The sequence below is a fragment of the Micromesistius poutassou genome, assembly GCF_964030765.1.
Source record: "Micromesistius poutassou genome assembly, chromosome: 22".
Taxonomy (NCBI): domain Eukaryota; kingdom Metazoa; phylum Chordata; class Actinopteri; order Gadiformes; family Gadidae; genus Micromesistius; species Micromesistius poutassou.
In genome coordinates this window covers 13,218,788-13,230,792 of record NC_140292.1, presented here as the reverse complement: position 1 = coordinate 13,230,792, position 12,005 = coordinate 13,218,788, and the positions used below count along the sequence as shown (strand labels likewise).

Below are 12,005 nucleotides of genomic sequence, written 5' to 3'. Positions count from 1 at the left end.
GTGTTTGTCAACAGTGGACGTGGTGTGTGTGTTAATGTTGGACTTGTGTGTGTGCGTGTGTGTGTGTGTTAACAGTGGACTTGACGTGTGTGTGGGTGTGTGTTTGTCAACAGTGGACTTGACGTGTGTGTGTGTGTCAGACTGGTGGTGGTGAGCAGTACGGAGCCGTCCTCTCTCTGCAGGCAGGACCTTGAGCGGGGCTGGAGGATAAATCCATGTGGCGGGGAGCTGGCAGATGTTACAGGAAGCTTTATAGACAACCACTGCTCTTGACAACATCCAAACGTTGCCTGATAAATGAACAGATGGGCTATGTTTGTTTATCTCTCAGAGAGAGGGGGAGGAGAGGAGAGGTGGAGAGAGAGAAGGGGAGAGGAGAGAGGGAGAAGGATGGAGTGACCAGAGATGGGGAAAAGAGGGAGAGGAGGAGAGAGGGAACTGAGAGACGGAGAGGACAGAGACGTTCTCCTTTTATGACAGTTCTTTTCACAACCGAATGAAAGTAATCCACTCCTGTTTCTAAACCTAACAGATGTGTATTGATAACCCTTGTTTATGTACTGGTGGTAGTAGTAGTAGTAGTAGTAAATGTGTTTACTTTGAGAAAGCGAGCCCCTTAATTCATCATAGTGAATGACTCGAAGACAGTGAACCCGCTCCTTGTATTGTTTCTGTTGTTGCGTTCTCCTTTTTTCGCTGTGGATTATTTGATCAACTATCAGTGCAGACGCACATAGAGAGTAAATCTTCTCCAACTTTAAAGTTGGTCCTCGGCAATCGGGAGGTCGAGGGTTTCACATCTTCAAGATTCAATAATAGAATGAATATATCTCCAGACCCAAAGATACCTGTTTTCAGAGAGACACGCCTGTGTACAACGTGTTGTTGATTTACCACCTGAAAACTTTGAGCCAGAGTTTGACAGTGCCTCAAACATCTTCAATTAGCTTAATTAGATGTTTGTCTGCTTCACACACTACTTTTCATATTTTCTTACTGGATTGGATTTAATTGTTTGGTTTTTGAGATATTTCTCTCACCTTTGCTGACCAGTCTTGTCAAACTGTCAGTATATTTGAGGCATAAAATATAGTTTGGTTGCTAGCTCTGGTGTTGACCGTGTGATTAACAAGTAGCAAACAGTTTGTGTGTGTAGGTGTGATAAACAATTAGCAAGTATGTTGGCTGCGGGGCTCTCTTTCACTCTGTCTCTCTTTGTCTTTCTCTCTGTCTCTTTCTCCTACACTTTCTCTATCTATCTATCTATCTATCTATTTCTCTCTCTCCATCTCTTTCTCTCTTTCTCCTACACTTTCTCTATCTTTCTATCTATCTATCTATCTATCTATTTCTCTCTCTCCATCTCTCTTTCTCTCTCTCTCTCTTTCTCCATCTCTTTCATTCTCTCTCTTTCTCAGTTGGTCTCTCGGTCTGTCTCTGTCTGTCTCGGTCTCTCTCAGTCTCTCTTTCTCTCTGGGCCCTATCTTGCACCCAGCGCAATTGACTTTCTACACCGACACACGTATCGTTGCTAGTTTCAACAATCGCGCCACTGACCGGCAGATACCTGGTTGAAATGCCCTAGCAGATAGCGCAGTTGGTGTTGCTATTTTGACGAGCCATGGCAGGTCGGAACTGCAACATAAGCTTACACACGCGTAGGCTATACACAGCACAAACATGCAAACAATTAGCCTAATTTAAATATTATGATCAAAGATTGTTCATATGTGTGAAACTGCATAGAATAGCATGAATGAACACTGTAGTAGGCTAATGCCATGCGTTAAAATAATAACAATAACAATAATAAACTCAAGCAAGGTATATCCCAGCCTTCCAAAGCAAAATCTTGTTTTAGGGTAAATGATAACGTTGGTTAAATTATTTGGGAAAGAACAGCTGATACAGTGGTAAGAATTCATACTTTTAATACAATGCATCTGCAAACACTGTACAGCAAACACATATTTTCTTGACACAGACATCGTGTACAAGCCCATAAGTTTTAGGATTGATGAGTATTTGATCGTGAGAAAACATAGTTTTACCGTGAGTGAGTGTTTAAAAGAATGAATGCGGGTGATTTGTTTGGCACGTAGTTCAACAATATGTGTGCATCCATCTGTTTAAACACACGCAAACTAAACATGTAACGCATAATACAGGCCATGGCAATCTATATTAACGGGGGGACATGTTATGAACACTATCGATAACGATAATGTAATACATTAACAAACGATGTTTGTTAATCATTAACAAACAATGTTTGTTAATGTATTGCAGCATATCATTAAATAGACCCACAGTTGTGGCCACAGAACCGCATATCATGGGCTATGTGTTAAGTTATCTTAGCCGAAATCTACATGACGACTCAGTGTTTCTGAAGTTGTAGAAAAAAACGCTTTTCCATGTGTGAATTAAGCCTATTATTTGGCCATAAACTGAGCCATTTGAAGTTTGCAATTCATGTGGTCATGCGTCTGTCTCAGCAGAGACTACAAGTGTGCTGTCAAAATATCAACTCGTCAATTTCAAATGCGCTGGCTCTTAAAGGAGATGGAACACGGCACTCTCATTGTTTTATTGCACGTTACACCCAAAACACGCCTACGGGTAATTAAGCTACTTCAGACCAACCCATTTTAGATTTGCGTCGGGCGCATGAGTCATTTATCCGCCGGTATAATGGCAACAGCGCCAGAGATCCGCCCACAAAGATATTGCATTTCACATTTCACACTTGTGTTTCAGACTGCTAAAATAGGGCCCTCTGTCTCTCTCTTTCTCTCTCTGTCTGTCTCTCTGTCTCTGTCTGTCTCCATCTCTCTTTCTCTCTGTCTCTCTCTATCTCTCTGTCTCTCTCTCTGTCTGTCGGCCTGTCTGTCTGTCTGTCTCTCTCTGTCTCTTTCTCTCTCTCTCTTACTTTCTCTTGAGGTACAAATCAACCACTGAACGTTGTTCTTCCTCACGACGTCGCCACCGGTGAGGCCAAAGTCGCGTCGCTATCCTAAATTCCAAGAGTGTGTGTGTTATTGCCATAGAAGAAGATAAGCTGCCAATCCCCTAACCACACTATATACAAAACATGTTAGGGTTAATGAGTGCACTGTGCCCATGACGCAAATACTTAAACATGCGTCCCTTTCTGTGCGTCTTGCTCCTCCATCTCTGGGGTAATGCCATTTCCTGTGGTTGAAAAGGTAAAAGCCTCGCTGAAAGGCAAGGCCGGAGCAGGCTTTGTGTTCCTCCTTCATTAGCAGGGTTTTTGTTCAGCCCTGCCTCACTCAGCCCACTCTGCTGTGTCCTGCTGACGGAGGACGTGGTAGAGTGGGCTGCTGCTTCGCCGGAGGGTAATGAACCCAAATGGCGGCTTGCGGCGCTGGGGGCCTCCTGAAGATGGCTCGTCTTTCTGTTTTCCTTCCTTCTTTCTTTTCGTTACCTTTGTCTGCCGGTGGTTCTAAGTAGTCAGTGGAAGAGGACAGACTCTACCGCTGCGGTTCTGTCTTCCTATTGGACCTCTGTTCATTTCATTATGGATTTTTTCCATTTGCCTTTTCTTTTATTTAAGAAATGCATTTGTGTAATTTGAAGAATTGGCCTATTTGTCCCTGATTTGGTGTCTGGGATTGATAAAACACATCTCCTCCAGAAAACAAACGTCAGACACGTCTGAATGCACTGCTGTTGTACTGTGCTCTATAACGTACCTTATGGAACCACGGCAGGAAATAAGGTTGATGGCAATACGAAAAAAATGACTTAATTAAAATAAGAACAAAAAATGAAACAGAAATAGATGTGTTTCCCTTATGGACGGTGAAGCTGCTGGCTGCGGTCTGGCCCGGCTGTCTCTGAGGCTCCTGCCCTGACCCCTGACCCCTGACCCCTGGACCGGCTCCATGACCTCTCCCCCTCCTCCCCACAGGTGACGCTGCAGACCTTCGGGCCGGTGAAGAGCCACGAGCTGCTCCACCACATGTCGGGCAAGGGCCTCTCGGCGCGCTACCACTTCCCCCGGCAGCCCTTCCTGTACCAGCCCAGCATGGTGCACCTGCAGATCACCCTGACCAACGCCTCGGACCACCCCCTGGAGGGCCTGCACCTGGGGGAGCACAGCCCCGCCAGCCTCGCCCTGCACCGCTTCAGCCCCGTCGGTACGCAGTCGCAGTACTCATACCGCCATAATACTCACCTAATACTCTGAAACATACCCGCCATAATACTCACCTAATACTCTGAAACATACCCGCCATAATACTCACCTAATACTCTGAAACATACCCGCCATAATACTCTGAAACATACCCCCACAATACTCTGAATCATACCCCCACAATACTCACCTAATACTCTGAATCATACCCACCACAATACTCAGCTAATACTCTGAATCATACCCACCACAATACTCAAGGCAAGGCAACTTTATTTATAACACACTTTTCATACACAAGGCAGACTCAAAGTGCTTCACATATAAACATTGTCATACAATAAAAGAAAACAATAGTTAAGTAAAAAGTAAAATAGATAGAAAATAAAGGCAAAGTTTAAAAAACATTTTAGAAAGGCAGAGTTCAAATAAATGCATTTTAGAAAGTGAGAAAATAAAGGCAAAGTTAAAATAATAAATATTTAAGATTTAGCAGAAAGCTAAAGCAAACATAAAAGTCTTCAGTCTTGTTTTAAAAGCTGTCAGAGTTGGGGCAAGTCTTAAATCCTCAGGGAGTTTATTCCAGATATTTGTTGCATAGTAACTAAATCCTGCTTCCCCATGTTTCGTGTTGACTCTGGGGATAATTAACAGATTGGTCTCAGAGGATCTTAGTGGCCTAGAAGGCTTATGTAGTGGAAGCATATCAGTTAAATATTTTGGCCCTAAACCATGTAGGGATTTATAGGTTAGCAACATGATTTTAAAATCAATTCTCTGACATACAGGGAGCCAATGTAATGATTTAAGAATTGGTGTAATATGTTCACATTTTTTGGTCTTTGTTAGAACTCTAGCAGCAGCATTCTGAACAAGCTGTAGTTGCCTTAGAGTTTTTTTGGAGACCTGTAAGGAGACCATTGCAGTAATCAAGCTTGCTAGTGATAAAGGCATGTACAAGTGTTTGTAAGTCTTCGGTAGACATGAGCCCTCTAAGTCTTGCTACGTTTTTAAGGTGATAATATGCAGATTTTGTAACTGATTTGATGTGACTGTCGAAATGTAAATCTGAATCCATGATAACAGAGGATAACTCAGCCTAATACTCTGAATCATACCCCCACAATACTCAGCTAATACTCTGAATCATACACACCATAATATTCCTAATCATACCTAAAATAATAATCTTAATCATACTCATAATAGTAATCAAAATAATAATACCCACATATTCATAATAATACTAACAATACTCATATTTATACTGACAATGATACTCATATCATCATATTCCATAACCATACCATTTATACAATGCTTTTCAAGAGACCGTGAAGACATTAGTGTGTGTGTGTGTGTGTGTGTGTGTGTTAATTTAATGATACACAGGACAATAAAATACTACATTTCTGAAGACACTTAACATTGTGATATAAGATAGTAAGCATGTAAATATCAATAAAAAGTCCCATTGAAACACATCCAGATGAAGACAGGGAGAGGCGGAGAGGGGAATAGGACGTGAGACTGCTCAAGATGTTCCTCTGTAGCGTCTATTGTTGAAGTCTTTCTTTGTCTTCTTGATTTCTGTCAGTATATATTTCATTCCCCCATCGTACCATAGCCAATATGAGTTAATATATTCCTAGCCTGCGTGTATCGATTAGGACTAGAAATGCACATTATGGCCATACATCTCCTTCTGTCTCCACGACCTGCAGTCCACCCAGCTCACCCCAGGCCCAGGCCTCTCCCCGCACGCCTTCTCTGCTTCCTCTCCTTCACTCTCTCCCCCCCTCTCTCTCTCCGTCTGTCTCCTACACACACACACACACACACACACACACACACACACACACACACACACACACACACACACACACACACACACACACACACACACACACACACACACACACACACACACACACCGAGAGAGAGAGACGAAAAGACGGTGCGATCAAGCATGTTTAAACCGTCGATTGCCTGGATTGATTGGTCATTGACGGACCTGCAGCAGCCAAACACTGGGTAATGTGGGTCGATGGAGCCAGGCTCCACTGAGGGGCCGCTGGGGCCACTACGGATGGTCTGCACCGGACAGACCACACTTCATCCATTTACACATTTGTTGTGTGAATGTTATGCAGAGCTTTTGTTCGTAATTTAATTATTGCCCATCCTGTTTTTTCGTAAGATCCCATACCCAATGCAAATGCTGTGGTTTTCTCACTCACTTTGTTTGAATACATATGACTTATTATATCTTTTACAGTATGCTTATATTATTTACAGTTTTCTGTCCATACATTTCTTTTGCACAAACAACCGTTTCAAAACGGTCCACTATCCACGTATTTAACATATGTGTGCATAGCTTCCAGCGTGCGGTTTTGTGACGGCACACAAAGAGCTCAGTAAAAGCAGATGACCTCGGTCAAAGAACAGGCAGAACCAGCCCACCACACACAGACCTGGTGGAGGTCCCTGCCCCCCCTGGAGCTCTGGTGGTTCTGCTTCTCTGTGTTAAAGAGTTTCCACAGATGAACAGCACCTGGACCCCCTGGGGGGCACTCCACAGCGGCAGGCTGAGGATGTTGTCTCCCCCTCTCCCCTCCTCTCCCCCTCTCCTCCCCGCCCCTCTCCTCTCCGCTCTCTCCTCCCCTCTCCTCTCATCCTCTCTCCCCCCCTCTCCCCTCCTCTCCCCCTCTCCTCCCCACCCCTGTCCTCTCCTCTCCTCTCTCCTCCCCTCTCCTCTCATCCTCTCTCCCTCTCTCCTCCCCCCTCCTCTCATCCTCTCTCCCCCTCTCCTCCCCACCCCTCTCCTCTCCACTCTCTCCCCCTCTCCTCTCACCCTCTCTCCCCTCTCTTCCCCTCTCCTCTCATCCTCCCCCCCTCTCTCCTCTCACTCTCTCCCCTCTCTCCTCTCTCTCCTGTCCCTCTCTCCCTCTCTTCCCCTCTCCCCTCTCTTCCCCTCTCCCCCCCTCTCTCCTCTCTCTCCTGTCCCTCTCTCCCTCTCTTCCCCTCTCCCCTCTCTTCCCCTCTCCCTCTCCCCCCCTCTCTCCTCTCCGGCCTGATGTTCCCGCTCTCGTCTCTCTCTTCAGTGGTTTTTGGCTCCGCTAGTCGAGAGGCCCGGTCACGCTGCCTGTTCACCCCCCCCTCCATCACATCTCCCTCTTGATGCGGCAGTGCTCATGTTCTTGACGTGCCTGTTGTTGTGGAGATGTGCTAGTCCGTCACGTCTCTCTGTGTGGCTGCCTTTCTGAGGCAGAGGTAAAGGGGATGAGATTTGAAGGATAGATTTCTCACATGCGGTGGCCTTGCCTTGTGAAGTAGAAAACACAAGTGGTGTGCATGCCTGTCTGTTCCACTCTGTTGCCCCCCCACCATCCTCCTCCCCCCCCCCCTTCCTCTCCTCTCCCCCCCAGCTCTCCATCCCTACCTGACTCTCCCCACTCTGCCCCTGTCACTCATGCTTCCTCTCTCCTCTCCCCTCTCCTCTTCTCTGCTCGTCACTCCTCTCACCTCTTCCTCTCCTCTTCTCTCCTCTCTCTTCCTCTCTTCTCTCCTCTCACCTTCTCCTCTCCTCTCTGCTCGTCACTCCTCTCACCTCTTCCTCTCACCTCCTCCTCTCTTCCTCTCTCCTCTCCTCTCCTCTCTCCTCTCTCCTCTCTCCTCTCCTCTCTCCTCTCCTCTCCTCTCTCCTCTCTCCTCTCACCTCCTCCTCTCTTCCTCTCTCCTCTCCTCTCTCCTCCTCTCTCCTCTCTCCTCTCCTCTCACCTCCTCCTCCTCTCTCCTCTGCTGGTTCCTCCTCTCACCTCCTCCTCTCCTCTCTCCTCTACTGGTTCCTCCTCTCACCTCCTCCTCTCCTCTCTCCTCTGTACTGGTTCCTCCTCTCACCTCCTCTCTCCTCTCCTGGTTCCTCCTCTCACCTCCTCTCTCCTCTCTCCTCTACTGGTTCCTCCTCTCACCTCCTCCTCCTCCTCTCTCCTCTACTGGTTCCTCCTCTCACCTCCTCTCTCCTCTCTCCTCTCCTGGTTCCTCCTCTCACCTCCTCTCTCCTCTCCTGGTTCCTCCTCTCACCTCCTCTCTCCTCTCCTGGTTCCTCCTCTCACCTCCTCTCTCCTCCTCTGTACCCTTCCCTCAGATCGACTGGAGCCCCAGGCCTCGGTTACCGTTTCCATGGGGATCGACTTCAACGACTCCACGCAGGCGGCCAACTTCCAGCTGTGGTAAGTCCCTGACGCGCTGTTGGCCGCCATCACTCCACACATCGGACCCGTGTTTCTCCTGCAGCCGTCTGATTGCGCTCTTGTGTTGTTTCCCCCTCCCCCGGGGCCCCCGCCCTGTCCGTACTCCTGTTTCCGACCCCCCGGTACCTGTCTAATTCCAATCCCAAGTCCATTTCCTCCTCTCCCTCCCGGTGTTGTGTGATTTGTTCTGTGTGTGTGTTCCCTGGTCCCGAGGCAGCAGCCTGCATTGATCCCTGTTCACCAGGATAACTATTATTCTGCTCCAATCAGACCCGGCCCAAATCAAACCATCGCTGAGGCGATCGATGGCCCCATCACAAAGTCTCTTTGGGATGGAGAAATCAATCCGTCAGCCAAATGCTTACCACAGAAATCACACGCTGAACCACGCTAACCCAGAAAATGTAAACTAGTTGGAATTGAAGCTGTTGTTTATTTTCTAGACGTTAATGTTGTCTTTCAGTATATATTGTTATATATTGTTACTTGACTGGCCAGTTCAAGAAATTTTATGTTGACTATGTTGTGTTACTGACTGTTGTGTTACTGAGTGTATGTTGTGTTACTGACTGTTGTGTTACTGACTGTGTTGTGTTACTGACTGTTGTGTTACTGAGTGTATGTTGTGTTACTGACTGTGTTGTGTTACTGACTGTTACTGACTGTTCCTCCAGTACTAAAGAGGCAGCGTTCTCTGTGTGTTACTGACTGTTACTGACTGTTCCTCCAGTACTAAAGAGGCAGCGTTCTCGGTGTGTTACTGACTGTGTTACTGACTGTGTGTTGTGTTACTGACTGTTACTGACTGTTCCTCCAGTACTAAAGAGGCAGCGTTCTCTGTGTGTTACTGACTGTTACTGACTGTTCCTCCAGTACTAAAGAGGCAGCGTTCTCGGTGTGTTACTGACTGTGTTACTGACTGTGTGTTGTGTTACTGACTGTTACTGACTGTTCCTCCAGTACTAAAGAGGCAGCGTTCTCTGTGTGTTACTGACTGTTACTGACTGTTCCTCCAGTACTAAAGAGGCAGCGTTCTCTGTGTGTTACTGACTGTGTTACTGACTGTGTTGTGTTACTGACTGTGTGTTACTGACTGTTCCTCCAGTACTAAAGAGGCAGCCTTCTCTGTGTGTTACTGACTGTTACTGACTGTTCCTCCAGTACTAAAGAGGCAGCGTTCTCTGTGTGTTACTGACTGTTACTGACTGTTCCTCCAGTACTAAAGAGGCAGCGTTCTCTGTGTGTTACTGACTGTGTGTTACTGACTGTTCCTCCAGTACTAAAGAGGCAGCGTTCTCTGTGTGTTACTGACTGTGTTGTGTTACTGACTGTGTGTTACTGACTGTTCCTCCAGTACTAAAGAGGCAGCGTTCTCTGTGTGTTACTGACTGTGTTGTGTTACTGACTGTGTGTTACTGACTGTTCCTCCAGTACTAAAGAGGCAGCCTTCTCTGTGTGTTACTGACTGTGTGTTACTGACTGTTCCTCCAGTACTAAAGAGGCAGCGTTCTCTGTGTGTTACTGACTGTGTTGTGTTACTGACTGTGTGTTACTGACTGTTCCTCCAGTACTAAAGAGGCAGCCTTCTCGGTGTCCGTCCAGCCTGCAGTAGGTGAGCTGCTGCTGCCCGCTAGTCTGACCCCGGAGGACTTTGACAAAGAACAAGGTGAGAGTGAGTGTGTGTGTGTGTGTGTGTGTGTGTGTGTGTGTGTGTGTGTGTGTGTTGTTCTGTGTGTGTGTGTGTGTGTGTGTGTGTGTGTGTGTGTGTGTGTCCTGGTCAGTGAAATAGTCTCCTCCTCCATCAACAGGTAAGCTGCTGGGCATGAACGAGACCTCGGCCACCGTCACCATGGCGACGGGCCCTTGCTCCAGCGCGGTGCTGAACAAGCAGGTCCTGTCCACGGCCCACCTGGGCCAGGTCGTCACGGGACACGCCCACATCCACAGGTAAAGACGCCACGGGCAAACGGGTTTACATTTACACACAATTTGATTTGATTTAATTTTGTCAGTTTTAGGAATTTCAGAACGTATTTAAAGTGGCATTGTGTTGGATCTGTTTGATGTAACAGTCTGTTAAAGAGTCTTCTGAAGTGAACGGTATAATGCAGCTTTGGCTGCGATACACAGATGATTATTATTATTATTATTATGTTGACCTTTTTTCATTACGTATTTGTCTATTCATTTAACGTTTCACTTGCATCTTTCAAATGCAACAACTGATACTAAAGATGGATCCATCTCCCTTTACAGACAGAGCTCGTTCATTAGTGATGTGTGCACATGCTTGTTTTTACACAAGTGTGTGTGTGTGTGTGTGTGTGTGTGTGTGTGTGTGTGTGTGTGTGTGTGTGTGTGTGCTCTGATGTATGACTTACCCTGTAACCCTCAAGCAGACATGTGTCCACCAGTGTTGTGTGTGTGTGTGTGTGTGTTGTTCTGTGTGTGTGTGTGTGTGTGTGTGTGTGTGTGTGTGTGTTCTGTGTGTTGTTCTGTGTGTTGTTGTGTGTGTGTGTGTGTGTGTGTGTGTGTGTTGTTCTGTGTGTGTGTGTGTGTGTGTGTGTGTGTGTGTGTGTGTAATGTTCTGTCTGTGTGTGTGTGTTGTTCTGTGTGTGTGTGTGTGTGTTGTTGTGTGTGTGTGTGTGTGTGTGTGTGTGTGTGTGTGTGTGTGTTGTGTGTGTGTGTGTGTGTGTGTTGTCTGTGTGTGTGTGTGTGTGTTGTCTGTGTGTGTATCTGGTGGTAGAGGCGGGCTCTGGTGTCCCAGCTCAGAGCTCATACCAGGGGAATGCCCTGACGTCGGGCGGTGTAATTGGTGTACACAGAGTGTGCTAATGAGCTTCCTCTTCTGTCACGCACACCCAAACACCTGATGGATAATTACACTCTCACTCTCTCTCTGTCTCTCGCTTGCTTGCTCTCTCGCTCGTTCTCTTCCTTTCACTCGCTCTCTCTCGCTCTCTCTCTCTCTCTCTCTCTCTCTCTCTCTCTCTCTCTCTCTCTCTCTCTCTCTCTCTCTCTCTCTCTCTCTCTCTCTCTCTCTCTCTCTGCTCCTGCTCCACTCTGCTCTCCCTGCATTCCCTTGAACAGATGTTAGTATAAACAGATAAACCTTAACATCTTAAAATGTGTTTTATCCAGACCCGTCTTGATCAAAGTCTCCAAGCCCCGCCCTGTCAGAAGTATCCCAGCAGAGTGACACTCTCTGGGGGTGAGAGGGGTTCAGTGAGTGGGTGGGAGTGGATAAGTGAGAGTTAGCGCTGGAGATGTGAAAGGCACACACTGGAAAGGCACAAGGGCACGGGGAGCTCACAGACTGAGTGGAAATCAATGTTGGACAGTAGCAGAGCCCGCTCCCAATAAGCCCATACTTCATTTGGAATAACCGATACGAGGAACGCCTCCAGGCTATCAATCAGCCTCAGCCGCTGCTCTGACCCCATCCTGTCCTCTGCACCCACGCCAAAACAACGTCTGGGGCTAATTGTTTGGCGCTCTTATTTGAAGTAAATCCCTGTTTTAGCAATTTGATGTGATGTGAGCGGTGGTGACGGTCATAAAGGTTTTTAAACCACCTGACACTGTGG

The 12,005-nt window shown here is 46.9% G+C and overlaps 1 protein-coding gene across 1 annotated transcript in view; it reads left to right on the top strand.

Annotated features, from left to right (window-relative positions):
* ap3b1a (adaptor related protein complex 3 subunit beta 1a) overlaps positions 1-10,369 on the top strand; it is a gene marked incomplete at its 3' end in the record, with an annotated part of 52,367 nt that extends 41,998 nt beyond the window's left edge. The window contains exons 23-26 of the mRNA XM_084486824.1: positions 3,935-4,163; positions 8,313-8,397; positions 9,987-10,084; positions 10,227-10,369. Of these exons, the coding sequence (XP_084342950.1) occupies positions 3,935-4,163; positions 8,313-8,397; positions 9,987-10,084; positions 10,227-10,369 (555 nt within the window). The remainder of the gene's footprint in view (positions 1-3,934; positions 4,164-8,312; positions 8,398-9,986; positions 10,085-10,226) is intronic.
* Between the last annotated feature and the right edge of the window lie 1,636 nt (positions 10,370-12,005).